The sequence below is a fragment of the Pseudopodoces humilis genome, chromosome 9 (genome assembly GCF_049639895.1).
Source record: "Pseudopodoces humilis isolate 2021_Gansu_Grassland_sample_001 chromosome 9, ASM4963989v1, whole genome shotgun sequence".
In the NCBI taxonomy this organism is placed as follows: domain Eukaryota; kingdom Metazoa; phylum Chordata; class Aves; order Passeriformes; family Paridae; genus Pseudopodoces; species Pseudopodoces humilis.
The window spans coordinates 8,072,213-8,100,061 of record NC_142208.1 but is presented as its reverse complement, the minus strand read 5'-3'; the positions used below and the strand labels follow the sequence as shown (position 1 = coordinate 8,100,061).

Sequence of the window (27,849 nt, the reverse complement as noted above, 5' to 3'; positions counted from 1 at the left end):
TGAATGGGGCATTGATCAGTAATTTACAGTCACTCAGGCTAAGCCCTACCCTACTGGTACTGTGAAGGTGTTTCTCTTTCTCCAACACTTCTCCAAGTATTTGTGAGCCACACGATGGTATAACTATGACTGGAAGGCAAGTAAGATACCAGCTAACCCCAGCACCCCTGAAAGTTTAATGATCAAATATATAGTATGTTCTTACTTTCTTGTACTTCACATGCTCTGTGCAGCTGAGCTGCACAAAGGACAAAACCCCAACAAACTTTGGCTTATGTTTTCCAGCTAACAAACCCCTGCCTGAACTTCAGTGTATGCAGCCTAGAACAAAGCAGCCATTACACTGTATTTATTTTGGGAAGATTTTTCTAGGTGTCAGAGAATGTCTCCTTCCTCTGAATTTTTCAGTGTGTAAGTCTTTGAATAATCTTTAATGCACTGAGGGTATTGAAATATTAAGCTCTAACAAAAAGAAGGTTTCATGGAAAAAAAAAATGAAATTAGATTCACCTCTTTTTAATGAGCCAACTCTATGGCTGTTTCTCAGAGTTTTCCATAGAGAAAGAACTGAGTTCTTGGGTGAGGTGAGAAGCAACCAGAAGTGTCAGCAAAAAGAACATGCTTTCTCCTGGCTGCCACTTCAGTCTAATTCTGTGCTAGAAAGTCATACATTTCTCAGTATTAGCAGTTAGCCAAAGAAACCAAGTAGATTATCAGTTAATGCTATGGGATTGCTAACACTGCCTCTCTGTGCCAACATGGGAAAGGTCTCCCAATTCCAAAATGCTTATATATCCAAGCAGATGGAAATATTTAAAAATAATGAAACCTTAGAGATTTCCTGACTTTAAGAACATCATCTACCAGTGAGATATTGTATCATCTTTAATAAAAAGAAGAATCAGTCCCAGCAATGCCCTATTCACCGATCAAGTGATAGATTCATCTTTTTCTCTCATCCTCTCCTGCAGACTTTCTTTACAATATGTTCAGTCTTACAGGTATTTAAATAAAAGTCTACTCCCTTTGAATGTTATTGGTGAAATTCTCTGCCCAAAGGTCAGCATCCCCTCTGACTGTACTGCATGTCTGTGGACAAAATACAGAGGTAGCATCACAAACTGAAATAAAACAACATGATTACAAACCATGTGTCAGCTAAAACTGAGCAGTCCACCCTTTACTTCTCATTAGCAATTTGTACTCTGCCATTTTAGACAAAAAAAGAAAAGGAGTTGGAGAAGAATAAAAACAAACAAACACAAAAAAAAAAACCCAAATACCAAAACATCTTAGAAAACCTCACTCGAAGTTGGTGCCTAATATAAACTCCATAATGTGGAATTACTTGGCCAGATCATCCTGCCAGCATGTCCTGCCCTGCGTGGAAACCTGGAGGAGGCACTTGCTGTTGAACCACACATCAAAGTAAAGAGCAGAGCCAAGCTGCTCTGAGGTACATTGGGAAGTTTTTCTAAAGATCAGAACACAGCAGAGATGGAAGCACAGAGCAGAAGTCTGCAGTCACACAGCCTGCCTGCCAGGCAATCAGAGCCTGTCAATAAACCAATACCCTGCCTGACTCATCCCTCCCTATTCCCCATCCCCACCGCCTGCCTTGCAGGTACTTTGTATTCCCTGAATTGCCTCGCTGCTTGAGCTACTCAGGCGCAGAGTTAACAAAACCCAAGCGTGAGTTCATGCAGCTCTGTCTCTGTGAAGGGAAGGAAGGAGGAAGCAGAATGCAGAAAGCACAGATAATGCTGTTGCCTTACCATGGGCCTTTCTCAAAGCCATTGATTTTCTGTCACAGCTTTTTACTGAAATCACAGCATGGCCTTCTGGCTGACTGAGATGCATTTTTGTGTACACATGCTCCCTGGTGTGTCTATATTATCACATTATCCTCACATGCCAATTCTCAGCATCCCTGTCACCCCTAGAAGCTGACACACAGGTTTCTTTTATAAAAACATAAAGCTGCAATAAATTCCAGCCTAGCTTAAACTAAACCCATTGCTGCTGATTCTTATTCAGAGTACCTGATTCCCAGCATCAAAATTCTCCCTCTCCTTGTTTGTCTTTCTTTGAGGGAAAATGCTGTTTACTGAGAAGCTGTGCTAAAGCTCTAATTAACACATGTTGTGCTGAGCAAAAAGCACACCAGCAAATAAGCCTGTTTTAAGCCTATTTTTAAATCACATTGCATTCAAGACATGCTCCCTCTGTTGTGTAGGCCCACACAGTCACTTAGGGCTCAGTGTCTGCTTCAACTGCTGGCTGTTTCCCAAGTTTTCCCTCCCTTCTGTCTTATTCTCTGCCCATGGAGACAACAAAAGAGCTATTTCCACAATCAAGAGAGGCTCCTTGCTGAATCAAAAGAACGAGCTCTAGTTAGAGGAAAATACTCTCAGACACAGGTGTGCAAGCGACATCATAATTACAGTCAGAATAGATGGCCTGCAAATAGCCTGGCATTTGTAATTAACAGTGCTCTCTAATGAAGACCACTCTGTGTGCCATTACCACCTAATAATGCTTCATAGCTGCATGAACAATTTATTTCACCGAGAAAATGAGGATCAAATATTCACAGAAGTAACCTACCCTAGAGTGCAAGATCCTCCACTCAGGGATGAAATTGTGGGTTCTTTAAATATCAATCAAAATGAATTTGTTCTTAAACACTAGTTTACAGCTGAGATACAAGCCAAGCTAATGGGAGCTGCATCATGGAAATCTTTTCTGGAACCTGGTGAGATTCATCTGCAGGTCCTGAGGGGACATGGCTTAAGCTACAATCCATCATATTTGAGAAGTCATGGCAGTTCAGTGAAGTTCCCACTGACTGGAAAAGGGGAAATATAACCCCCACTTTTAAAAAGGGAAAAAAGGAAGACGTGGAGAGCTACAGGTTGGTCAGTCTCAGCTTGGTGCCCAACAAGATCACACTACAGCACGTAGGGAAGTAACTGGTGACAACCACACCATGGCTTCAATAAGGACAAGTGGTACCTGACAAATTTGATGGCAAACTGTGACAGTTATAGTGTTAGTGGATAAGTGAAAAGCAACACTGGCATCTACTTGGGCTTGTGCAAAGCATTTGACACTGTCATGTTTGATGTCTTTGTGCCTCAACCAGAAAGACATTGCTGAGAAAAAAGGACTAAACCTGGAAGATCTGGTGAGCAGGGAATAGCTTCACTCTAAGTGACCTTGCAACTGGGAATGCTGGTCATTCTTCTTTCAGTGTGGGAAAAACTAGTATTTGCCAGGATGGACTAATCCTGAGAGCTCCTGTGTCCCATGTGCCTGTGTCCCCGTGTCCCTCTGCCTCCTGGTGTTGCTGGTGAGGCAATGAAATAAATCTGTTCTTTGTATTGCAGCTGGGGCTTGGTGCTTGCCCTGCTTTCCTCTATGTGTTGATTCACACACACATGGATTTGATGTGTGGATAAGGAATTGGCTGGATGGCACATTCAAAGAGCTGTGGTCAATAACCCAAGTCCAGGAGGAGAGCAGTGATAAATCCATTCCTCTGGGACTGGCACTGATACTTTGTTGGTGACACTGACAGTGGGATCAGTCCACCCTCAGCAGGTTTGCTGATGACCAAAGCTGTGTGGTGGAAACACTGGAGGGGAGAGATCCAGAGGGACCTGGATAGGCTTGAGAACTGGGTCTGTGTGAAATTCATGAAGACAGGAAAGTTCTTCAGCAAGTTCCTCCTCTCTCTAACTCAGCTTGGACTCAATCTGAAGCTGAACTGATTCTATGATCTATGGCAGAAAGGACAAGAGGCCCAGCTGCAGCAGCTGGTACGGGTTTCATCCCAAAGTTTATAAGTCACTTTGCAGAAAGCATAAAGTACTTTTAGATTCTGCTGGTGCCAGAGAATCACCATTAATGCCAGTTTTTAATATATCCAGGGTTAATAGAATTGAGGAAATCCCAGTGTAAGGATGTTAGATATTTGCTTGTCTCCAATTCAAATGTTATCCTGATGAGGTCAGGGCCTTATTGTACAAGGATGCCAGGACCTACAGAATAATGGTAAGAACATGCCCCCATTTCTTAAGAATGATAGCACCAATTAGCATTTGCATCACACTTAGGGTCAGAGTACCCCTGGGCACTCTCCAAAGCACATCTCTGCCCCACAGTGGTTGTTCAGCAGTGCTGGAGCAGCACCACTGTGTTCTGCACCTGCCCTTCCTCCTCCTTCCCGGCAGCACTGGCAGAGCCAGGCGGATCTCACGGAGCAGTACTGCAGCATTCGTGGGGCAAACAAATGCAAGAGGCTCTGAAAGCTCCTGGGGCTGCCTGGCTTTCTCCAAGCCTCCTGCAGGACCGACTTCCCGCCCCTGTCCCTCTGGCAGTACCCAAATGCCCACACTGGAGCAATTCCAGTCAGGCAGCGCCGCAGAACGCCCTGGACATAATCTGCTTTGCACAGCCCATTGTGAGAGAGGATGAAATATGACACAGATGGAGGAGAGAAAACCTGGCTTATCCATACTGATTTTGGTGGTTTTCTGACAATTCATGCCAATCCAAATCTTAGCCAAAACAGTTTTAAATCGTAGTATGAAGTTGAAAGGAAATGAATGCAGTGTCTGGCCATACCTAGGGATTAGTTTTGTCAGGACAAAACCTCCTATAGCAGACTTAATAACTTGGCAAAAGCACTGTAAATAAAGGCAACGCTGAATCTGCCAATTTCCAGCTTGTCGAGCTCCTCCACAACCAACAAACCACAAAAGTAATTACAGACAGTTAAAATGCAAAGAGCAGGAGGCCTTTTCCTAAAAGGCACAATTACTGTGCCCCTAGAGGCTGGGTTTAAGTCTACACCCTGAATTAATTTCCATTCATTTCCATCTGAAATTCGTTTGGCTTTCCCAAGATGTAAGTTTGTGATGTTTCCAATTTATCTGAGACTTCATCATGAAGGAACTTTCAGTACACACTTCAGTGACATGTTTAAGTCCCTCATTCCCATGACATTTGGCAATAGTCAGCTTTCTGTGAGGCAGGCTTCTAAACAGCCAAAAATAAAGGTCTTGCTTTCAGCATCTTAATTTAGAGTTTTCAGTATCAGAGCATTGCTTTGTCACAAAAAATGAACTATTTATTTGCAGGGACATGTTGATAATCCTATGTATCTGTTGGCTGCAGGGCCTACAGATGCTCCTATGAACATCTAATCTTGTTGTATAAAAATGATATGAATTTCACCACAAGTGTTTGCATTCCTCAGAACATTTCTTGTTTTTTTGAATAGAAACACACATACACATTCAGCACGGAAACAAGCTTGAATCCAGCTACACAAATGTTGTAAGAACAACAGAGGGAAATAAATGAAATGTTACATCCCTTCCACATTGTCCATGCAGGCAAAGAGCTGATGAGAATGCTTTTGCTCTCAGAAGAGAACAAGAAGAGTTTATAATAATCCAAAAACTATTAAAAAAAATGTTCCTGTGCTGCTCAACACGCTGAAAGCTTCTCACTGATGGGTGTTCACACCATTTAACTTTAGACATTCTCAGTTTAATACCTCCATGTACAGGTACTGAAAAGAAGGCAGGTTCCTAACATGGATTCTCTGTATCACCCTCCAGAAGTCTCATTTTCCTTCAAGGTACCCAGGTTCTTAAGAAATATTTTAAGAACACCCTTTATTGTTTCATTTTCTGGCTCTTGGCATTGTTCTTTTGCAGTAGTTAATTTATTCAGAGGCATTTTCCAAGTCAGAGGAGCTACTCCCAGCCCCAGCTGAGGTTCTTGGTAAATTTTCCCTGTGCAGAACAGCAAACACAGAGAGGACAAAGCAGAGGAGGGTTCAGCTGCACCAGTAAAGCACACTCTGGGGCTACACAAACTCCCCTAGAACAAAAGGACATTTAAATTCGGGGGGAGGGAGTCTTTTATAAATCTGGAAACAGATGGTTCCTGTGTGTACTGTACTTTCAGCTACATTTTTCCCAAGGCCACAGAGGAGCCAAGACTGGTGCTGATTTGGAGAAGTCCAGACCATTTCTGCCACTTGTTAACAGGAGCTGAACAGGGAGCAAGCACAGCCATGCTGTTTCCACCTGCACACTGGAATGCCCACAGGACGCACCAAATGCAGATCGTTATGGATTGTCTGCAGAAATAACCAGGCTGTTCTCAGGAATCACTGGGAATCCCACTGCCAGAGCTACAGACCTTCACACCTAATCTGCTTTGGGGCCAGACAACACCACAGATCACAACCAAGGTCAGCAATGTTTGATGCTTTCCCATTTCCAACTTCAGGACGTGAAGTAACCAAAGTTTCTATAGGACCTGCTCTTTCCAGACTATCAAGACACAAACAGAAAACAAAAATGTTCTGTTGCTGTTTAAGTCCTGGTTAAATCCTGCCAGAGCGTATCTGTACACTTCACTAAAAAGCTCCACTAAAGCAGAGTAGATTTGTGTCAATCAAGCATGTGACACTGTTTCTCTCTTCCCTTTATGCATCCTCACCACAGACATACCAAGCACCTGCTTGAGAAGCTTGTGCTTTGCAGAACAGTTACAAAGAGCATCATTCACAAAAGCCTCTATAAGTTACCAGGCCGGTATTTCAGTCATTCAGGGTTATTTGCTGCCAGGAATATACAAGTTAATGTGACCTTTTACAACATCTACCCTTAAGATGCCTCTAAGCTATGATGGGATTACAAAATTTGAAATCTGCTGAGGCAGATGGAACATTTCCTATTAGAATGATCTGAAAAATACAGGGTGTGCCCATTCCCTCAAAATTCTGATTCAGTGGGTTTTGGGGTTTTTTTCTTGCTCTGCTGATTTGCAGACCCTTAAACATTTCCCTTTGGATCCCCCAATGTCAGCATAATAATAACATTCTTGCCTTTCTTAACTACCTTTCTCAGATCTCTTAGCAGCAGCTAATAGACCAACAGGGATCCATAGAAAATAATCTGAAAGTGATGAGTTAATAACTTTGTAAGGACAGGCCCTTAAGTGATTGCCCTTCAAAGAAGGATGCACTTTAATAACAGTGTATATATTATATAGAAATTTCCTGTTCTTCTGTCTTGCATAACAGAAATAACAACTGCAACCTTTGCAATCCTTTGACATTACATTTGTTTAAACTGTCACAAAACCTGTCCAGAGCACACTGGGGCAGTCAGGGTCAGCAAAATGGTGAATCCCAGGCTCAGGAATTACACACAGCTACAGTATGCAAAACAGACTTGATGGTAATGCTTATTTTTATGTGGCTCCCTCCGTGAGCAGAGTTACAAAATGCTCCATGCAGAGCCAATCATTCACAGTTCAAGCAACCAGGGATGGTGCTGAGGGAAACCTCATTTCAAAAGGAAAGTAATATAGATTTTAGTACTGGAAGTTTTAATGGTAATGCACACTAGAGAGAAATAGCACTTAGAAAAATGCACTGATGATACTGTCTTTTCAATAGAGACATCAGAGCAATGATTTCTATGGTGCTTTTGATCCTGGACTCTGAAGGTGAAATTTTCTGTTCAGGAGCTGATGCATAAGTTTTATGAGGCTCTCATTAACCTTACCTTGAAAGTTTCAGTGGCACACACACTTTTGCTAGACACTGTGTAGAGGTAAATTTGAGGAAAATGAAATCTATTAAAAAACTACAAACTTCGAGACCAACAATTTCACTCAGAAGTTTTTTTATCTGAACTCTCCTTAGATGACTCACAACTATTCTCAAGCCCCAAGGAACACTCACCTGGAATGTCATGTGAAGGATGCTACAGACATACAACTCAGGTTTGTAAAATCAAGCCAAGGCAATAAATTCGGTCAACAGGCAAAATCCAGGGTAGCTTTCTCTACAGCACTGGGACACTGACCTGTGAGAAAGGAGAGGGGGGAAAAGAGTTCAAGACCACTTCTTAAGGTTGTGCAGAGAAACAGATTCTCAGGTGTTAATCCTCAGCACCAGGTGCCAAATTCACAAGGTAACAGCCTGGTTGTAACTTTCCCACCTCAGCAAGCAGGGAAAACAGTATCAGTCCTTTTAGTCCTGCTTGTGAAAGATGAAATCTTTAAAAAACCTGGTCATTGTTGACAAAACAAATAAACCACATAATGTTGGCTATAAGCTGCAGCTGAAATGTGTGTTTAAATTATACATAGAACAAATTCAGAAGCCATCCATGCTCCAAAGGGTGCTCAAGAAGGTATTTAACGATTTCTGTGAACAATTTGCCAAGTGAAAACATCCAAACCTGTTTCAAAAGTTCTTTGCCTCAGGCGCCAGCTCTATCTCTACATTAAGTTTTCATACACAGAGCTAGAGAGCAGATGGCCACTGCAAGCAGTTTTCAACAGGGATGTTTCAGTCTCTCAGTCATAGGTTTATCTGAGCAGCCTGTGCCTTGTTAACAGAAACATCCTGAAGCCCAAAGATCAGGATTGCTTAACCATTCACATAAAAATATGAAGAAGAAATGCAGACACTACAGGAATTCATTATATGACGCTGTTAATTGGCAAGTCATCTGTCAACCTGACACTGGGCTTCCAATGGCTTCTCTGGCTACTCAGACACCTGAGAAAGACCTGTTTTCAGACTCCTCCTGTGAAAACCTGAGCAACATTTGCTCTAGGATGCACATCATGTTAGCTAAAATTAACCTTTTTGTCTTTCAATTTTTTCCATTGTCTAAATTCTGACTTCCCAAGCATCATTTCTTTTTGCAAGTTTAACTTGCTATGATGTAGATGGAAATAGTGCAGAATGTTTCCAGCTGCCTGGCTCTGAAGGAACAGAAAAGATGTAATCTTGGAGGTGGGAAAAGAGAGAAAAAAGAACTGCTTTGTTGTAACACACTACTCCTTGTTCAAAAGGCTGTGTGACACCTCCAAGTTTTGACAACACAGCTGCATTTATATCTGCTTGTGATGAGAGTTCCCATCAGCTCAAACCTGGCATTATGCCTGACTGGCAATTCATTACTTACTGTAATTTAGGAGCACTTTTTACATCATAGCAGCTCTTCTTTACTGTTCCCTCTCCCCTCTCCCCTGAGCATGCCAGGGAGCTGATGTGCCTAACTGGAGATGCCATCACTGGGGCTGTGCTCCCCAGCTGTGCAAAGGAACAGCCTGCTTCTTCCAAAGAGGGGCTCAGAGAGATGCTCCAAATCACACTCTGAGGCTGCCTCTTTCCCCACCCACTACAGACATAGCCAAGATAAGTAAAATGAGTAATGAAGGGGAAAAACATAAAGCAGGGTTCTGTTCAAGAATTAATGTGCTCATTTTAACTCAACAAGCTCAATCTTCCCTGTTTACAGCCTAAATTACCTCCTTTAACACTGAAACAATAGAGTGAGAACACTTCCACTGCTTCCCTCATGGTAAGCAGACAGGTGCATGCTGCTTGTTGGAGGAAAAAAATGAGCCTCCTAATAGGATAATATAGTTTGGGTTATATTAGTTACAGAAAAATTGAGATGAGAAAGCTGCAAGGGCATAATCATCATGAAACATGGGGCTGATTACTGCGAAGTGCTGAGCTCCAGACAAAGTCATTGGGTGTTATATGTGCATTATAATATGATCACTGCTGCCTTTCCACAAATTATGGGCAAAAGGTAGGTTTTCATACAGCTACACATCCAAGTTTCCTTCACTAAGTATTTTTATATATAAATTTTTACAATATGCAGCTCATAACAGTACCCATTTAAACCTCTGTCAGTGCACAGAACAGCACAATTATTTATAATCCATATATACAATGCAGAAATTGTATAGCACTCAATGAACATGCACTGCTGCATATTCATACAGAGGAACAATATCATGGAGACATTACTTGAATGAAGATCAATCCTCTTGACCAATGTAATGGAAAGAAAATGAGGGCTAATGAGAAGATCAATCAAAGAAAATTCAAAGACTTCCAGATATTACTCCAAATAGAGATCAGAGGAAAAGTGCTTTCACGTCTCTGAGATTTTCCAGTGTGTCTGAGGGACCTGGACACTGTACAGGTTCACAGGCCCTGTTCTGAATGTGGGCAGAGAAAGCATCACACAGCACCAGCTGCACCTACCAGTGGGCTGGGCAGCCTGTTATCCTACAGTGAAAATAAAGGTACTGCAGTAAAGGAACAAGATAAAAAGTTGGCAGTCAAGAGCATTCTTGAAAAACCTTTGCACCTGTGCCAAGGGAACATCTCTGCTGGTATCATCCCAGACAGGAGCTCAGAGCAAACAGGAGGAAGGGCAAAAGGCAGAGGCTCTAGCAGAAAGTCCAATGATACTTTAAGTGACTTGAACTGTGAGCCAAGAAATGAATAAATTATTACATCAAAGTCTGCACTCATATAAGTGACAGGGTGATAGTTTAATTTTTTTTTTTTATGTTGGGGGAACTCATTACCTATAGAAATGTTTATGTGCTCTCCAGAAAAAAAAATTCACTTTCTTCTCTTAAATTACTGTTACTGGCATTCCTATTGACAGGGAGAAATATAGAACCACACAAAACTGCACAAATCACAACATAACACTTCAATGTGTCCATCAGCTAATGCTAATCTATAATTGAACACCGTGTAGGTACTCAGGAAATCCATTAATCTATATAGATTGTTCCTTCAGGATGAGTGCTTCAGGTTACTTTACATAAGGAAAGGCATCCAAGGTCTAGGACACTGTTAAAAAACCCACAGATCTACATAAATACTTACTAGGCATTTCAGGAGAGACATCTGACAACTAGAATGCTCGATAACTTCAAAAAGAATACACTCACTGAAAATGTCCACCACAGAAAATGCCTGCAAAGACATAAAAGGACTTAATTGACTTTGAAAATCAGTCTAAACTTGTCCAAAATTGTGATCCCAAGTTTTACCCCTAGCCATTTCTCTCCTTTACACAGATGGCTCCTCTGTTTGACTGAGAAACAAATTTGGCAAAGAATGCAAATACATTAATGCTTTAACAGATTTTAATGCTAATTGTCTCTATTACCAAATCAAAGGTGTGGTGTAATAAAATTGAGACAAATCCCATGAAAATCACAACTGAAATTAAAAAAAAACAAAAGGGAAAACTTAAATCTCTCTCTTTAGAGAGGCATTACTCTAGAGGCATTACTTTCTCTAGTCAAAATGCTTTGGTGTAAAGACCTGCAACTCTCATCCACTTTTGGAACAAAACTCTAAGCACATCCTGATAATAAGCAAAATATCAGAATGGGTTCAGTGCTGTGTTCAAATGACAAGCAGAGGGAAACAGAACACCACTGACACCATTCAAGACAGAGAGAAATGCTCTGCAACGTAATAGAAGTCCTTATATTTATTGAAAAACACATTTCTTTGCAATAACATGCCATAAGCCAATTGTTCCCTTTCTCAAAGACTCCTATTTTCACAAGTAAGTTTCCTTCAGTGGCCCCAGTTGTTCATACGGATTTTCACACATTCAGGTCTCTATTCTGTGAGAAGTTGGAGATGAAAACTTGTTTGAAATCTTTTCACTCTCAGAAGAGACTGACTGATGAGAGCACGAGGATGGCAACATAGAGAAGGAAAAAAGCCTTGTTTCAGAGTCATGTCCATGTGTGACAGCAACCCAGCAGGGATTTTATTAATGGCAACTTGCAGGTTATTGCTGTGCTGCTGAGCTGAGTGCTCCAGTGTGTGCACACACATGGTAACTGAGAAGAGCCTTCCCTGCTCCATCAGCCAGTGCTGGCTCAGAATTGAGAGTTGCTTGCTCTGATGGATGGTTCAGGCTCATTAAGATAAGCACATCTGGTGGCCCACTGCACCTGGAGATCATCTGAGCAACTATCCCAGGTAAAACATCTCCTTTCATTAAAAAGAACAGGAGCAATTGAGCTTCTGCTGCTTCTCTTGGATAAAGATTTCAAGAAAGCTTAATGGAAGCAGTTTCCCACTGTAGGCAAAGAGATGACACCAAATCACCACCTGGCTCACGGATCTGAGAACTTGGTGATGAGGACAGAGTTTATTTTCCTTATTAGCAGAAATAAGGTAAGTTGGAAAGGTGAATGCCTTAACAGGAAATCATGTTTAGAATACTTTGAGGACAGGCTCCACTGTTACCTCAGAACTGGCATTCTGAGCTAAAGGAAACCCAAACTATTAGACAGCTCTGAAAACAAAAACTGCTGCACTTTACCCTAAAAAAATTAAAATACCACTCTGTCTGCAGGACAAAGCTGAAGTGTATCAGCAAATCTCTTATCTTCCTTACAACTCCTCTTCAGCTTTTCAAGATTTTAAAAATTATCTGCTTATCCCCCCAGCTTTAAAGGAGACATGACTTTTCATGAGACTTATTAATATTCTGATATGTTTAACTAGCAGATCTCTAGAATATACCTTTTATAACAGGAATGCTAGTGTGCATCTGCTCCTTGTTCCTCTTCTGCTCTGCAGTGTTTTCAGTAACAGGCTATATCTGAATTTGATTTCCTGCTTCCACTGGTCTCCTTGGTACTCAGAGAGCCAAAGTCACCACGGAATTCTTGGCAGAGGCCAAGCTTTAATTCACCAGTAATGCGATCCCTTAGAATTACAGATAAACTGCTTAAGTGCTGGATACATTTATGCAAGTTGTATAGAAGAACTTGTCATTGATTTACCCTTTGCCAAACAGTTTAGCACGCTGAAACAAAACACAGACTTTGTGAAAGCTGCTGTCACTCCATTCATCAATACAGCACCTATGAGTGAGAGCAAATGCTACTTCTACAGGCATTGTTCCTTACCCTGAAAGGGAGAGGAATAGATTATTGTTATGGTATGAAGAACTTTTACTATTTACTTTGCTTTCATTTCTTGACTTCATGGAAGCATTCATTCACTGATTTTTTTTAAAGTCAAAGCCATTGATGACAGGGGATTGCCCTTTACTATACCATAAAGGGCTGCCTGCCACCCTCCAAAGGCACTGCTCCAAATTAAAACATGATTAGATTCTCTAGGGTGACCTTGTGAAAAGGCAGGTGTGTGTTTACTTTCTCTGCCTTCCAAATCAACCTTGCTCAATTTAGAAGTAAAGAAAAGATGTTTTACCTAATTGCCAACCCTGAGACTCTGTGAAGTCTCAGTAACAGTAAAGACAAGGAAATAGTTAATGATTCTCAATAAAGAGCATAAATAGTTAACGATCCTGGTAGTTACCTGCAAGCAGACTCCAGGTCACTCATCCACAGCTGGGCTGAATCTGCAAGGCTGACAAATAAAAAAGCAATAAATGTTTATCTTTTTACCAAAATGTTAAGTCATAATTTACAACGGAGTAATCCTTCATAGCTGCTCTGCAAGAAAGTGCCTCATCTGCCCCTTAATTTCATACAGCAGTTAGCCAAAGGTTTTCTCTGCCTTTTTGCTAAAACAACACCCATTATAGGATGTTAGCATGGGCAGCAACTCAAGAACTCCTTGGGATGGGGAGCTGATTGGTTTTATTTTAATACATTATCCCAGACAGCTGCCTTCAGTCATGGCCAATGGATTTAACTCCCTGTACTTGAGGAATATCTGAAATTCCCCTCCCAGCAGGCTCACCAAGGATTACCAGGAATCAACGAATCACCTGAGAAGCCAGAGCTACAGGAACAGGGCACTGGGTCACCAGTTAATCCCTACTGAGAAAGAGGAAGTTGTCAAACCTGCTTTTCTGCTACTCAGGCTCCATGCTTTGGTGTCCTGGTTTAGGGCAAATTTGTCTGAATGGGTTTGTCTGTGCTCGAGGTAGAATTGACCCAAACTGTCTTCCCTAGCAGACCTCTGACATGTACCACTGGGACTTTGTCTCCGTCTACTACATGCAAAGACTCAGACTGGGCAGGACCTGCTCGGTTGGTGGAACCTCTGGTGTTGACTAACCAGGTGGCCTTTGCTAGATGTTGCTCCCAGTTTTTAAAAGATCCTCCACCCAGTGCCTTTAAGGTAGTTTTTAACAGTCCATTGTACCTCTCCACTTTCCTGGCTGCTGGTGCATGGTAAGGGATATGGTACACCCACTCAATGCCATGTTCCCTAGCCCAGCTGTTTATAAGGCTATTCTTGAAATGAGTCCCTTGTCTGACTCAATCCTCTCAAGGGTGCCATGCCCCCAAAGGACCTGCTTTTCAAGTCCCAGGATGGTGTTCCGGGCAGTGGCATGAGGCACAGGGTAGGTTTCCAACCATCCAGTGGTGGATTCTACCATTGTGAGCACATAGCGCTTGCCTTGGCGGGTTTGGGGCAGTGTGATGTAGTCGATCTGCCAGGCCTCCCCATACTTGTATCTGGACCACCGCTCACCGTACCAGAGGGGCTTCAACCGCTTGGCCTGTTTGATCGCAGCACATGTCTCACAGTCATGGATAACCTGAGAAATACTGTCCATGGTTAGATCCACCCCTCGGTCTCGTGCCCACTTATAGGTGGCATCTCTACCCTGATGACCTGAGGCATCATGAGCCCATCGGGCTAGGAACAACTCTCCCTTATGTTCCCAATCCAAATCTATTTTTGACACTTGTATCTTTGCAGCCTGATCTACCTGCTTATTATTTTGGTGTTCCTCATTAGCTCTACTCTTGGGGACATGGGCATCTACGTGGCGGACTTTCACTGGTAGTCTCCCTACCCTGGTAGCAATATCTTTCCACTCTAGCAGCCCAAATTGGTTTTCCTCTACGCTGCCAATTAGCCTCTTTCCACCTCTCCAACCATCCCCACAGAGCATTGGCCACCATCCATGAATGCGTGTAGAGGTAGAGCTTTGGCCACCTCTCTCTTTCAGCAATGTCCAGGGCCAGCTGAACAGCTTTGAGTTCTGCAAGTTGGCTTGATCCACCTTCTCCTTCAGTGGCCTCTGCGACCTGTCGTGTGGGGCTCCATACGGCTGCTTTCCACTTCCGGTTCATCCCTACGATGCGACAGGAACCATCAGTGAACAGAGCATAGCGTGTTTCTTCTGCTGGCAGCTGGTTATATGGTGGAGCTTCTTCAGCCCTTGTCACTTCCTCTTGTTCTTCATCTGTGAGACCAAAATTTTCACCTTCAGGCCAGTTTGTAATTATCTCCAAAATCCCCGGCCGATTCAGTTTACCAATACGGGCGCACTGCGTGATGAGGGCAATCCACTTGCTCCATGTGGCACTCGTTGCATGATGGGTGGAAGGAACCTTTCCCTTGAACATCCATCCTAGCACTGGCAGTCGGGGTGCTAGGAGGAGTTGTGCTTCTGTGCCAATCACTTCAGAGGCAGCTTGGACTCCTTCATAGGCTGCTAAAATTTCTTTTTCTGTTGGGGTGTAATGGGCTTCGGACCCTCTGTAGCTTCTACTCCAAAATCCTAATGGTCGGCCTCGAGTCTCCCCAGGCACTTTCTGCCAGAGGCTCCAGGACAAGCCATTGTTCCCAGCTGCAGAGTAGAGCACGTTCTTCACATCTGGTCCTGTTCTGACTGGGCCAAGGGCTACTGCATGGGCGATCTCCTGTTTGATCTGAGCAAAGGCTTGTTGATGCTCAGGGCCCCAATGGAAATTATTCTTCTTCCGAGTGACCAGGTAAAGAAGGCTCACAATCTGACTGTATTCAGGAATATGCATTCTCCAAAACCCTATGGCACCTAAGAAAGCTTGTGTTTCCTTCTTACTAGTTGGTGGAGACATTGCTGTGATTTTGTTGATGACATCAGTAGGAATCTGACGCCGTCCATCTTGCCACTTTACCCCCAGGAACTGGATCTCACGAACTGGTCCCTTAACTTTGCTCTTCTTGATGGCAAAACCGGCTTTCAGGAGAACTTGGATGATTTTCTCTCCTTTCTCAAACACTTCTGCTGCTGTGTTCCCCCACACAATGATGTCATCTATGTACTGCAGATGTTCTGGAGCCTCACCCTTTTCCAGGGCAGCCTGGATCAATCCATGGCAGATGGTGGGGCTGTGCTTCCACCCCTGGGGCAGTCGGTTCCAGGTGTACTGCACTCCCCTCCACGTGAAAGCAAACTGAGGCCTGCATTCTGCTGCCAGGGGAATGGAGAAAAATGCATTAGCAATGTCAATAGTGGCGTACCACTTCGCTGCCTTGGACTCCAGCTCGTACTGGAGCTCCAGCATGTCTGGCACGGCAGCGCTCAGTGGTGGAGTCACTTCATTCAATGCACGATAGTCCACAGTCAATCTCCATTCTCCTTCAGATTTACGCACAGGCCAGATGGGGCTGTTGAAGGGTGAGTGGGTTTTGCTGACCACCCCTTGGCTCTCCAGCTCTCGGATCATCTTGTGGACGGGAATCACAGCATCTCGAGTTGTTCTATATTGTTGGCAGTGCGCCGTCGAGGTGGCAATTGGTACTTGCTGTTCTTTCACCTTCAGAAGTCCTACTGTAGATGGATTCTCGGACAGTCCAGGCAAGGTGTTCAGTTGCTGGACACCCTCTGTCTCCACAGCTGCTATTCCAAATGCCCACCTGAATCCTTTTGGGTCTTCGAAATACCCGCTTCGGAGGTAGTCTATGCCCAAAATGCATGGAGCCTCTGGGCCAGTCACAATGGGGTGTTTCTTCCATTCATTTCCAGTCAGGCTCACGTCTGCTTCCACCAAGGTAAAATCCTGTGATCCCCTGTCACGCCAGCAATAGGAACAGATTCTGCCCCTACATGTCTTGATGGGATTAGCGTGCACTGTGCACCAGTGTCAACCAAGGCCTCATATCGCTGTGGTTCTGATGTGCCAGGCCAATGAATCCACACAGTCCAAAAAACATGATTTTCCCTAGCCTCTGCCTGGCTAGAGGCAGGGCCCCTCTAAGCCTGGTTATCCTTCTTTCCTTTGATATATGTCTTGGATGTTCCTTCAAGGGGATCGGACATGTCATCATCATCATACCTGGCAGTTCGGCTACGTGCAACTGGAGCTGCTTCTCTTTTGGTGGAACTTCCTTTGTGACTCTTCTCCTCCTTCAATTCACGCACCAGTTGTGCCAGAGCTGCAGTAGATTTCCCATCCCATCTCCTCATGTTCTCTCTGCAATCACGCAGGAAGAACCACAGCTCAGCTCGTGGGGTATACCTTCTCTCTCGATCTGGGGAACGCCTGCGTTGAGTGCCAGGACCTCTGATCTGTACTGCTGAGATTTGGAGAAGGTCCTCTTTAATCTCATCTCTAAGTTTCTTGTGATTCTCCTCTATCTTATCCTCTAATTTCTGCAGACGTGTTTCCACAGCTGCGATTCTTGCATGTGTGGGGCCATGCACGGCATCTGCGTATGCTCGAAGCTTCTTCACCATATTCAGCACGGTCTCCTCCCTTTCATCCCGTTTCATCATTGCTAAAGCAGATGCATATTCTTGTGGCCCAAGTCGTACCAATTTTCGCCACATCACGGATGTACATGGCACCAAGTCTGGATTCTTAGTTGGTATGTCATCTGAAAAAACACTCTCTGCCACTGCCATTTCTCTCAGGCGTTGGATCCCTTGTTCGATGGTTTTCCACTGTATTTTCTGCATGTAGAGATCATCTACACACAGATATCTTTGGGCTACACTTTCAAGGACCCGTGCCCAGAGACTGCGAGGGTTAGCCCCCCTCATCATCCCCTGGTCGATAACTGGATCATGTGACAGGGATCCCAGATGCCTCGCTTCAGTGCCATCCAGAACTGTAGCTTCACCTGCAGCGTCCCACAGACGGACTAACCAACTAATTATAGATTCATCAGGTCGTCAAGTGTAGTCCTTCCTCAGGCCACGAAGATCTTTCAGGGAAAAGGACTCAATATTAGCTTCTGATCTTGTGCCACTTGCTTTGACTCTTGGTTTTATGTCAGGAGGCATTGAGTGTCCTTCTCCTGCATCATCATCATCATCCACTGGTCGATCGGTTTTGTCTGTGCACTTTCTACTTCTTGTGCTAGTAGCAACAGCCATTGGTTGAGGCTTGCTGTCTGGTTTAGCTACCAGCTTTATAACTGGGAGGCTGGCTGCAGCCTGAGTAATTGGGGTAACTGTTGATTTATCTCCCTGTCCCCTTCCTCCTGTTTGCTGCCCTACAGTATCTAGCAATGTACGGTACGCATATGCCAGGGCCCAGCTTACTGCAATGATCTTTTTTTCTTTGGAATTATCCTGACACTTCTCTTTCAGGTATTTCCCCACCTCAGCTGGATTCAGAATTTGTTCATGTGGAAAGTCCCAAACTACAGGGTCAGAAAATTCCTTCAGAATTTGGCCCATATCCTCCCATTCTCCACCCCACTCAGGATTTTCCATGCTTGGTTCAGGGGTCTCATCAGTCCCTCTAGAAATCTCAGCCCTCATTCTAGAGAGGCTGAAGACTGTATAGAGGAAACTTACCAGATTAAATGCCAGAAAGATGGTCTCTTTAACATTCAGGGGAAACTGAACACTCACCAATAGTGATGTAACTGATTCAGAGGAGAAGAAGGAAAGGAAAGGTTGAAAAGCCTCATTCCCTGCTCCTCCTCTAACAAACTGGGTGCATAACCATACCCATGAATCCTTTATATTTGGAACAGACTGCAGCACCTGAATAAACTTCTTGGAAATCATAATCACTAGGCCCAGCCCAATAGCTATTCTAATCCGTGCCCCTCTACTGTAAAAGCTATGTGTTAGGGACAATACCGGGGCTAGTTGTGGATAAGAAAATAAACCAAGGGACCATAAAGGTATTAAAACCTCAAAAAAGCCTAGCGACCAGAAACACATGAAGGCCTGCACCCCAAAAGACATTATTAATTCAAGCAGCATGGCTGGATGGCTAGGGACTGCTTTATCTTATCCCAATACAAAGTAATTGCCACTTCAGTACAATCAGTACAGGGTTTTTCCACTCTCTCGTGCCCCATGTTGGGCGCCAATGGATATATTTGTCCTGGTTTAGGGCAAATTTGGGAGAAAACCTCCAGTGGGGCTCCCCCGGGAAGCAAACCCACGTGGCCCTTTTCTCCCACCGCCCAACCGGTTCGGGAAGAGATTTCTCTGAGAGAAGTGGAAAAAACCTGTTTATTTCACAGGCACAGCACTACCCAGCACAAAAATGAATGATATCAAATTACAAAACCTCTCGCCCTTCAGAAGAGATGACAAACTTCAGAGGGTCTCTTTCCTGTGGGTGTTCGCTCTGTTATCAGTCCCTCTGGCGCTGGAAAATGCCATTGCCCAGGCTGGGCTCCCGGTAGTCCACGGGTGCAAGCTCCCGGTGCTTCCCCGAGTCCCCAGTTCAGAGCAGGTTCGATTTGTTTCAGAAAAAGGGAAAGAAAACAGTCCAGGAAGACCTCTCTGCTCCGGCTAGTTGGAAAGCCAAGGCGATCTGTGTCTTGTTGTCTGTCTGTGCTGTAGTCAAAACTCTCGATGAGGGGGGAGCAACTACAGTCTCTGATAACAGACTCGGTGCTTCTTTTCCACTCACTTTTACTCTCAGATGGAATATTAAGAATACAAAACCTGTGTCTGGATTAGGTGGACGAATGGGGATACAATTTAACATCATAATCAACCCAGGACATTTGGCCATCACAAAACTGACCCTAAGAGAATTTGTCTGAAACTGCCAAGCTGGAAGTGCGGCATTGATTGGATTGCACTCCCAAAGCCTGTCAGCAATCACGAGCAGCACTTTCTGGACAACCTGCAGCACTTGACTCAGCACTCACTGGACAAGGGTAGCAGCCACTGTCCAGAATAAAGCACACCCAAATTACAGCCATTTTCTGTCTGCAGATCAAGAGTCACAGGACTGTCTTTTCCATGACACCACTTGAGGCCCATGCTGCTCCTTGCAGCAGGACACAATTTTCCCTTTGCAGTTTAGAGAGACACTAGAAAAGTCTGCTGCTGAGAGGAAATTAAAACTGTAGTAGCCATTAAGATGGGAAAAAGATGTTCGTTCCAGGAGATAAATATGGCAATGCTTATTCTGCTGCCTTCTACATAAGATTCATTTAGGTATTCCTGACAAGGTTTCTTGTTCACACACAAACTCTTCCACCTTCAAGTACAAGCCCTGCCAGATCCCAAACTGGTGCTTGCATCAGGGGCCTAAGGTGAATTTGGAGACTGGTCCTCTTTAGCCCAGCCTTCTCAAGAGGGAACACACCCTACATTTCCCTTTCCTGCATAGGTGGAAAAACTTCCAACAAGTCTACTCTTGTTTTTTGAGAATGTGCAAAATGAAAGGTCACATGGAATGTACGATATGGAGCAAAACAAGATATGCCAGCTCTGTTTTCTCATTTTGGTATCCAGAACAAAGTTCACACAAACCTTGTTGTTTGTTTTGATGTTACTCACAATCTGAACAATTGTAGAGAAAGCAACCAATATGAACTAAATGTAACACTACTGATTACTTACACATCCCTTTAAGCCCAGGTGCAAGGCAGAAGCAGATGTGGACATTTATTTTATCTTTATTTTCAGGCAAGCAGGCCTATCTGCCCAACTTTATTCACCACCCTCGGGAGGTATTCCTGCTGCCTTGGATTTACAATGCCAAAGGGTAACTTCTGTGAAGAGACTAACATCCCTGCAGATAAAGGAAAGAAAGGAGTCCTGGAGAGTAGTTCAGAGCAGGACCTGTAACCAGGCCCTGAGTAGCACTTCTGATAAAACTCTTTATCTCCACTGAGGAACCACAGAGAGGAGAAAGGAGAAAATTATGTCGCTTAAACCGAGCTATTTCAGTATCTTATGGAACGTTTCAGGGTTCAAAGCTTTTTCTGATTTTTTACACTTGAATTCAATCAAACCCAGTCTATTTGCATAAAAAGCCCATTTGAAAATAACTAGGTAGAAGTGCCAAATTGCCAGCCCAGGAGGAGAAGCATTTTTTATGAGCAGTGTGGAGTTCTCATGAGCAGAGGCAGTGAGCAGAAGGATACACTTTCAGTACCCTTCACAATGCCTGGCACAGAAAGACCACCAAAAGGTGGGAAAGATTCATTTCAACACTCTTTGATTTCGTAAAATCTTTACTAAAAATGCTAAATAGCTTTAAATGTGTATCAACTTGTATAGTTCTTTATTACAAACTCATTAAAATTATTTTTATTAATCTCCCATCAATTTTCAACTGGTAATTAGCTTTACAGAGACTACAAGATATGTAATGTATAATGCAACTTCTAACTATTTCCACCCTGAAATGTATCAGAAAAATGGGGAACTTAATAGCAGAAACTTCTTCTGACTCATGGTAGGTTTATGAGTTGTCAGAGTGAAGAATAAATGCACTAACTTAATGGGAAAATATAACAGCCATTGTGTACATGTCATAGCTCCGGTGCCGCTTCAGAGCTGAGAATATCCTTATCCAGCAAAAGCAATTAAATATATGCTTAGCTTTAAGTAATCCCACAGGAATCCACAACATCTAAAAAGTAAGCAGTAATGATGAATAAAATTGTTACTCCTCACTCTGAAGGAATATTTATATAACAATGTCCTAACTGAGGCAAAGGAAGAATTTCATTGTGACTTTCTCACTGTCAAAATTATTTGCTTCAACTCTGAACTATTAGTTTTCAATGTGTGTGTATGTATTTCCATGAAGGTGAACAAAAAATACCTTGTTTTCATTTTGGAACCCATTTGCTCACATATTGTATACACCAGAGTTTCTGGAAAAGGAAGTTAGGATTGCAAGAGACCTCTGAATGGCCCGAAAAATGAGTGGTGAAATTATTTTGCCATTACCTTTCTCAAGTACATTCCTAATTCTGATTCTAAGTCACCTTAGAGTCCACTCACTGACACCCTTGGCTTTTTCTCATCTCTCAGCTCTTCTGGGAAGCAGCTGTTTTGTTTTCAGCACAAGATCCCGTTCAGCTGTAGCCACTGCCTTTTCCCACAGCAAAGTAAAGCACCAAAAACCAAACATCTCTTTTGCTTTGCTGGGAAAGAATTACTGGGTGAAGTACTGGGGAGACAGTGTGTGTGTATATCTTATTTAAATAGTGGCTGAGGGAAGAGCCCCATGATGGATCAGGTGCTCAGTGGACTAGCTTCCCTAATAACTCACTAAACCCAAACAGCTCATGAATTTCTTCTTCCTCATGGGGCTCAGAAAACCATGCAGGATTCTGTCTTTCAGTTGCTTAGAGAATGAACCACTGCAAGGGTAGACAACGGGTGGAAAGTTTACCTTTCTCTCAGGTGTTTCTGATAATAGGAAGGGCAGGGAACACCCAGGATCACAGACAGGTTTCTAGTCTCCTTATACGAGGTGATTGCAGGCAGCACTCTGCATGCTGCCCAGGCCATTCCCACAGGGCTGAGGCTGGGAGAGAACACGAATCAAAGCAAGAGCATTCTCCTGTCTGCTGCCCAGGCACAGCTGAGGCCAGGCCAGTGGCACAGTGCCCACTCAGATGGCACAGTCAGATGCTAGCCCATGGCTAAATCACTGCATGCTCTGAACCCTTGCTGCTGTCCCCATCTGTCCAGGCAACCCAAAACTCCTCCTTGAACAAAAAGGGGCACCTGTCTGATAACTTATTTAAGATTTAGAGTTTCTAAGAACCACCCATACTGCAAACAACAAAAGACATGGGACAACCATCTTAAAGACCCTCACATGGGCCAGACCTGTTGTTCCACTCCCACTACAGCAACACACGGGGCCTTCCCTCCTCTCCCTTTTATCATATTTTAAAATGTAGCAAATCTGTTAATTAGTGTCAAAGAAACAATGCAAACTAGCTGAAAGCAGCTTTTCTGCCACTGATTGCTGACAAGCTAATAGGCCTGACATTTCCTTCAGCACACTACTCCTTTGATTAATGCAGCTTCACAACTATTTCTTTAAAAAATTTGTGTAATACTCTCCCATGACATCAATTGATTTAAATATAAGACAAAGATGAAGCAGAGGTGGACTTTGAAAATGGGGAAAAAAGTTATAATGAGGTTCATAGTCAGGGAGGCTGTTATACCAAATCTTGGGCAGTTTATTACTGACTTAGGTAATAGCAAGGATCTTTTAAAAGGAAAAGTGGGGTCAGCAGCACTTTCCTGTGATGGGCACCTGTTGCTAAAAATTCCTGGAGAAGAATTCTCTTATGTGAGATTGCCAACACTTTTGCAAAAGACTTGCACAAGAATAAATCTCTTCTTCAGTATTTCAATCTAAATTATTGAAAATAAGTAGCTACATTTTGTTTATCTTGTTTTTCCTTTGTTGAGTCAAGCTGCCTCCAGCTGGCTATCCCAAAGCTCAAAGGCTGCTCCAGCATTTTTGAGCAAAACATATTCTCTTGTCTTCAGGCTTACATACATGAAATGCAACAGTGACTTTACAATCAGTCTGAACTTTGTATTTTCTAGTCTGACTGAATTTGCCATGTGAAACACTCAACCTGAGAGGTTCAGCCTAGATTTTTATTTTCAGCTTTTCCTTGGCAAAAGGCTACCACCCTCTTTGCTTGTAAACATGATCCCTTTCCCAAGATCATCAGCAGACTTAGTGGACTGAAAAGTGGAACATTTGGTTGGTTGCTGTTTCCAAAGTTTTTTAGAAGAGTCAGGGTAAAATCAATACCCTTTGATGACTCTGCTTGGGGTTCTTGAGGAAAATATCATACATGACCTTACAGTATGTTTGTGCCCATCTATCCTTCTGTTCTCACACCTTCCCTTCCTCCAAAACTTTCTGTTACCAAATTAGAAATATAAACACATTCAAAAAGGGCAGCCCCATAGAAGAGAATTTTCGTGGCTGAAAAATTTTTAGCTGAATTTTTTTTTTATTTTTGTCTTCCCTACATACTAAAGATATGAGAGCTATAAAATCCACTCACTCCTTAACACACAGAAAATCCAACCCCAAGGAAGGATCAGCCATGGAAGCTGGTTTGGGGAGAATGAAACCCTTGAGCAGACCCACTGCTGGCTGAGCTGTCTGAGAAGGGCTGTGCTGTGTCCAGCAGGGGGGACGACTAAGCAACATTCCACATCTACAGACAGGGATATTCCCTTGAGGGAGACTGATTCAAATCTCTTTACACCGCAGTTCTAAAAGGGAAACCTCACAGGTCCTGCCTGTCCATAGCAGATGCCCCTGCCACCAGGCTTCTATCTGTTCCTTGCTACAGTATGTGACATTTTCCTCAGCTTCTGGAGATGCAGAGTTTCCTGGACACTAATGAATTTCCATGAAAGGCTTCAGTTTCAGTGAATCAGCTTTTCCTAATGAAAAATGACACTGACAGAAATTTCTCTGCCAGCTCTCTCACATTGGATAACCTTCAGAAACGCAATTCACCTCTATGTTTCTCCATCTTGAAACAGGGCAATAACACCAACCTCTTTTTTATAACCTTCTCTGAAATGTATGGACAAAAGCACTGTGTAAGATCAAAATATCATTATTACTTATTATTCTAACCATCACAGAGACAATAAGGGAAAAGCAAAACACTATGATACTGAGGTAACACAAAAAAGCCACTCCTCTAGCAACGCTTTTTAGATTTTACAGCTCAGGCTTTCTTTTTTCTTTTGGCAGCTGTCTAAAAGGTTGATATAATTCCCCAATATCAAAACTGAAAAAAAGTTTCTCATCTCTTAAAGTAAGCAGGCAAAGCAAACAGGAAAAAAAAAAATCTATAAGCATACATACACCCTCTGATGGTTTTGTCTCAAAGCAAGATTTTTTTTGTTGCCAGCATTTTCTTGAGCACACAAAGAATCAGTCCTGAAAAAGATCTCCATTATTGCAAGAGCCATATCCAGCATTTTATACTTCAGGGACAAAACTCTTTGAAATCTCAGAATACAACTTAAATGCTAGTAATAAAAGCAGATTAAGCATCCACTCATATCATCAACAAAAAATTCACACAGAACAATGTTTTATGGAATAAATCTCTGTATCAACAAAGTATCTATGTATTTAAATGCCATTCAGCAGAGATTTCCACCAGAAGTTATTTCCCCCCATTTCAGTGAGATTATAAAATATTCATACAAGACACAGAAATATTTATACACCACATGCAAAAACCCATTCTCTTCTACAGAGAGTTTTGGGAAGTATAAAAATGTAACCCAGGTTGGTAGAGGACACTTCCTCAACACCAGTTCAAGCTCAACTTCCATCCTAGACAATCTGGCTGTAGGAACAAACTGGGACCTCTGAAAGAAGGACAGTAGGAAAAGTTATGGAATGTGGTGATATCCAAATATTTCAACCAGCTGAGACTGATGTTGAGTGCAGACAAACCCATTAGCTTGAGATACCCAAGAAAGCACACAAACACTATAAAATCTCCAGAGAAAAGGCCTCCTTTAGTTATTACAACCTGCACTTCCTCTGGAACAGGGCAGGCACACCACCTTACATCAGTACATCATGTCCTATTTCCTTGCACTTTCACAATGATCAGGACTTAAGCATATGAACACTTTCTCATGCTAAAACCTTTGCACACAGGTGCAAAAAAAGCCCAAAAATCCTTGCAAAAAGAATGGGCAGCTACATATATCACAATACATCTTGTAAGGGCAAAGTTCCAGCTTACTGTCAATATGAACATAGAAAGCAAAGAACATTTTCTATTAACTGACATTCACAGGCTGCTGCAGCAGGTTTTGTCCTGATCTTCCTCCTCTCCACAGTTCCACTACCTTTCAATTATCCAGGTACCAAAGTATAAAAACCAAGGAATAATCAAGGAAAATAAAAAAAGTATGTCTCCTTTGCTACCTACATCTTCTTTTCCTACTTCTTCCATTTTTAGAGTATTTTTCAAACAAGAGGCAATACAGCATGACCATAAAAATTATTACAGGCTCTTAAAATACCCTCTTGGCTTTGGAAAGAGACTTCAAAATGTTAAATAATTTCTGTCAGCCTTCAAGACATTAAAACCTCTGGAAAATATTCAAACTCTGTGCCTGGGAGAGAGAATTATTTCTGTAATTGAAAGAGGAACTGCAAAACACAAGTACATGGACTCTTGGGAGATTAAACAACCAGCTATCAACCCAAAATGTACACTAGGGCTGCTTTTTTCTGCTTTGGTTGGTTTCAAGGTGAAAACTTATTATTTCATAAAATACAATTACAGCATTTTGCATTGGAAGTTCCAGATCCCCCCCAAAAAATAATGTGTAGGAGTGGTGAGTCTTCACACAGATATTAACCCACAGAGAGGGGAAATGGAAGGCAGCCTCCCTGCCAGCCCATAATGAGTTTTATACTACCTACAAACTGAATGCATCTACTTGTGAGACACTGTGAGTTATTTTCATACCTCAGCGACAGAGCAGTTCATTTAAAGTGACTTTCCTTATCTACCTGGCATGGTTAAGTGGCTGCTGTGCAAAACGCCATGCATGGAAAGAAAGGTGTCCAAATGCAATGGCCCTCCCAGCAGAGGACATGGAGACAGAGACAAGGTATGAGCCCGATGAGCAGCAGCCTTAGGATGGCGTTTTTGGGCATCCCTCTTGGCCTTTCAACACCTTCAGGTATTTGCTGAATTTATTTGTCAGAAAAGTCCCTTGGTTTCCATCTCTCAAGCACAAGTCCTTGCTTTCCTCCAGAGGGTCAGTCTGTTCCATCGCTTCCATTCCAGTCTGGGCACACAGCCACATAAATCATGAAGGAAAATCTGAACTTTTCCGAAGTTCAGCAACAACTCATGGTCAATTCTAGCCATTTCAGGCCTGGGGAGGTTATTTGCCTCCTTATTTTGCTGGGATTTTGATGTGATGTTTGATTTGGGTTTTGGTTGGGGTTTTTCGGGTTGTGGTTTTCCTTGTTTGGTTTAAAATCTTGTTTAAGTTGTTTTATAAAGCCCTAAACAAAACACAAAACTTAATTTGTCTTTTCTAGATGTCTTTCTAGTAAATGTTCTTGCTTTCTTTGGTAACTTACTGCAGTTTCAGTCTCTAATCAGATATGCAATCTGGGGTTTGCATTTATAAACAGTTTCCATTGGCAATAACTGGAGCCATATTTGTAGAATCAAATGTTAAATGCAACCAATAATGATGTGCCTATGTTCATTGTCTGCAAGGCTGCACTTGCATGATAGTGCTGATTCAGGGGATCAAAGCACTTTATATATCTTTATATATCTTTATATATATATATACACACACACATACATACATATATATAAAAATGTGTGTGTGTATATATACATTTTATATATACATTTATATATATATATATATATATACATTTTATATATATATATATAAAATTAAGCAATTAAGGTCAAGGTTTGTTTAGTGCTATTGCTCCACAGAGCTTTTTGTTCCTGCAGTAAATCCTTGCAAGACAGACACAAAAATATTAGGAATGTTTAAGGTTTGGTGCCTGTTCTTCATTAACCATCAAGGGTTAGAGATTAGTTAGTGCAGAGACAAGCACAGCAGAAGTAAATAAAGCAAAGTGCCTCATGAAGGACACTGCACAATGTTTCAGCAGAACTTCAGAAGAGCTCAGGATTCCTGTTTTACCTTTTGCTATAACATACCATTTCAAGGCCCAAACCCCTATCCAAGCACTGTGTAACACACTCTAAACTCCAACTGAAGTGAACCAAACAAGAGCCTCAGACACAGCTAGCACAGCCTCTGCCACTCTGCCCATTTGGTTCACAAAGGACACTCACTCTGCACTGCTTCTCCTCTATATTTTTAGACTATCAAGGCTACAACAGCCATCAGCTACATTTTGCAAAGCCTAATGACAGAGATTATTCACATTCTCGGAGTGGCAAGTGTCAGCCCCAGACAGAATGAATCAGTAGCTTAATCCTTTATCTTGTCC

The 27,849-nt window shown here is 42.6% G+C and overlaps 1 protein-coding gene and 1 long non-coding RNA gene across 2 annotated transcripts in view; both read right to left on the bottom strand.

Annotated features, from left to right (window-relative positions):
• LOC148183757 (uncharacterized) overlaps nt 1-7,899 on the bottom strand; it is a 31,722-nt gene extending 23,823 nt beyond the window's left edge. The window contains exon 1 of the long non-coding RNA XR_015773256.1: nt 7,775-7,899. This is a non-coding gene — a long non-coding RNA (uncharacterized LOC148183757). The remainder of the gene's footprint in view (nt 1-7,774) is intronic.
• Nucleotides 7,900-16,493: 8,594 nt separating this feature from the next.
• Nucleotides 16,494-18,815, bottom strand: LOC148183756 (uncharacterized). Its single transcript, XM_088059724.1, is given in 2 exon segments — nt 16,494-16,553; nt 17,016-18,815. Coding segments are annotated over 2 exon segments (1,860 nt in total).
• Nucleotides 18,816-27,849: the final 9,034 nt, after the last annotated feature.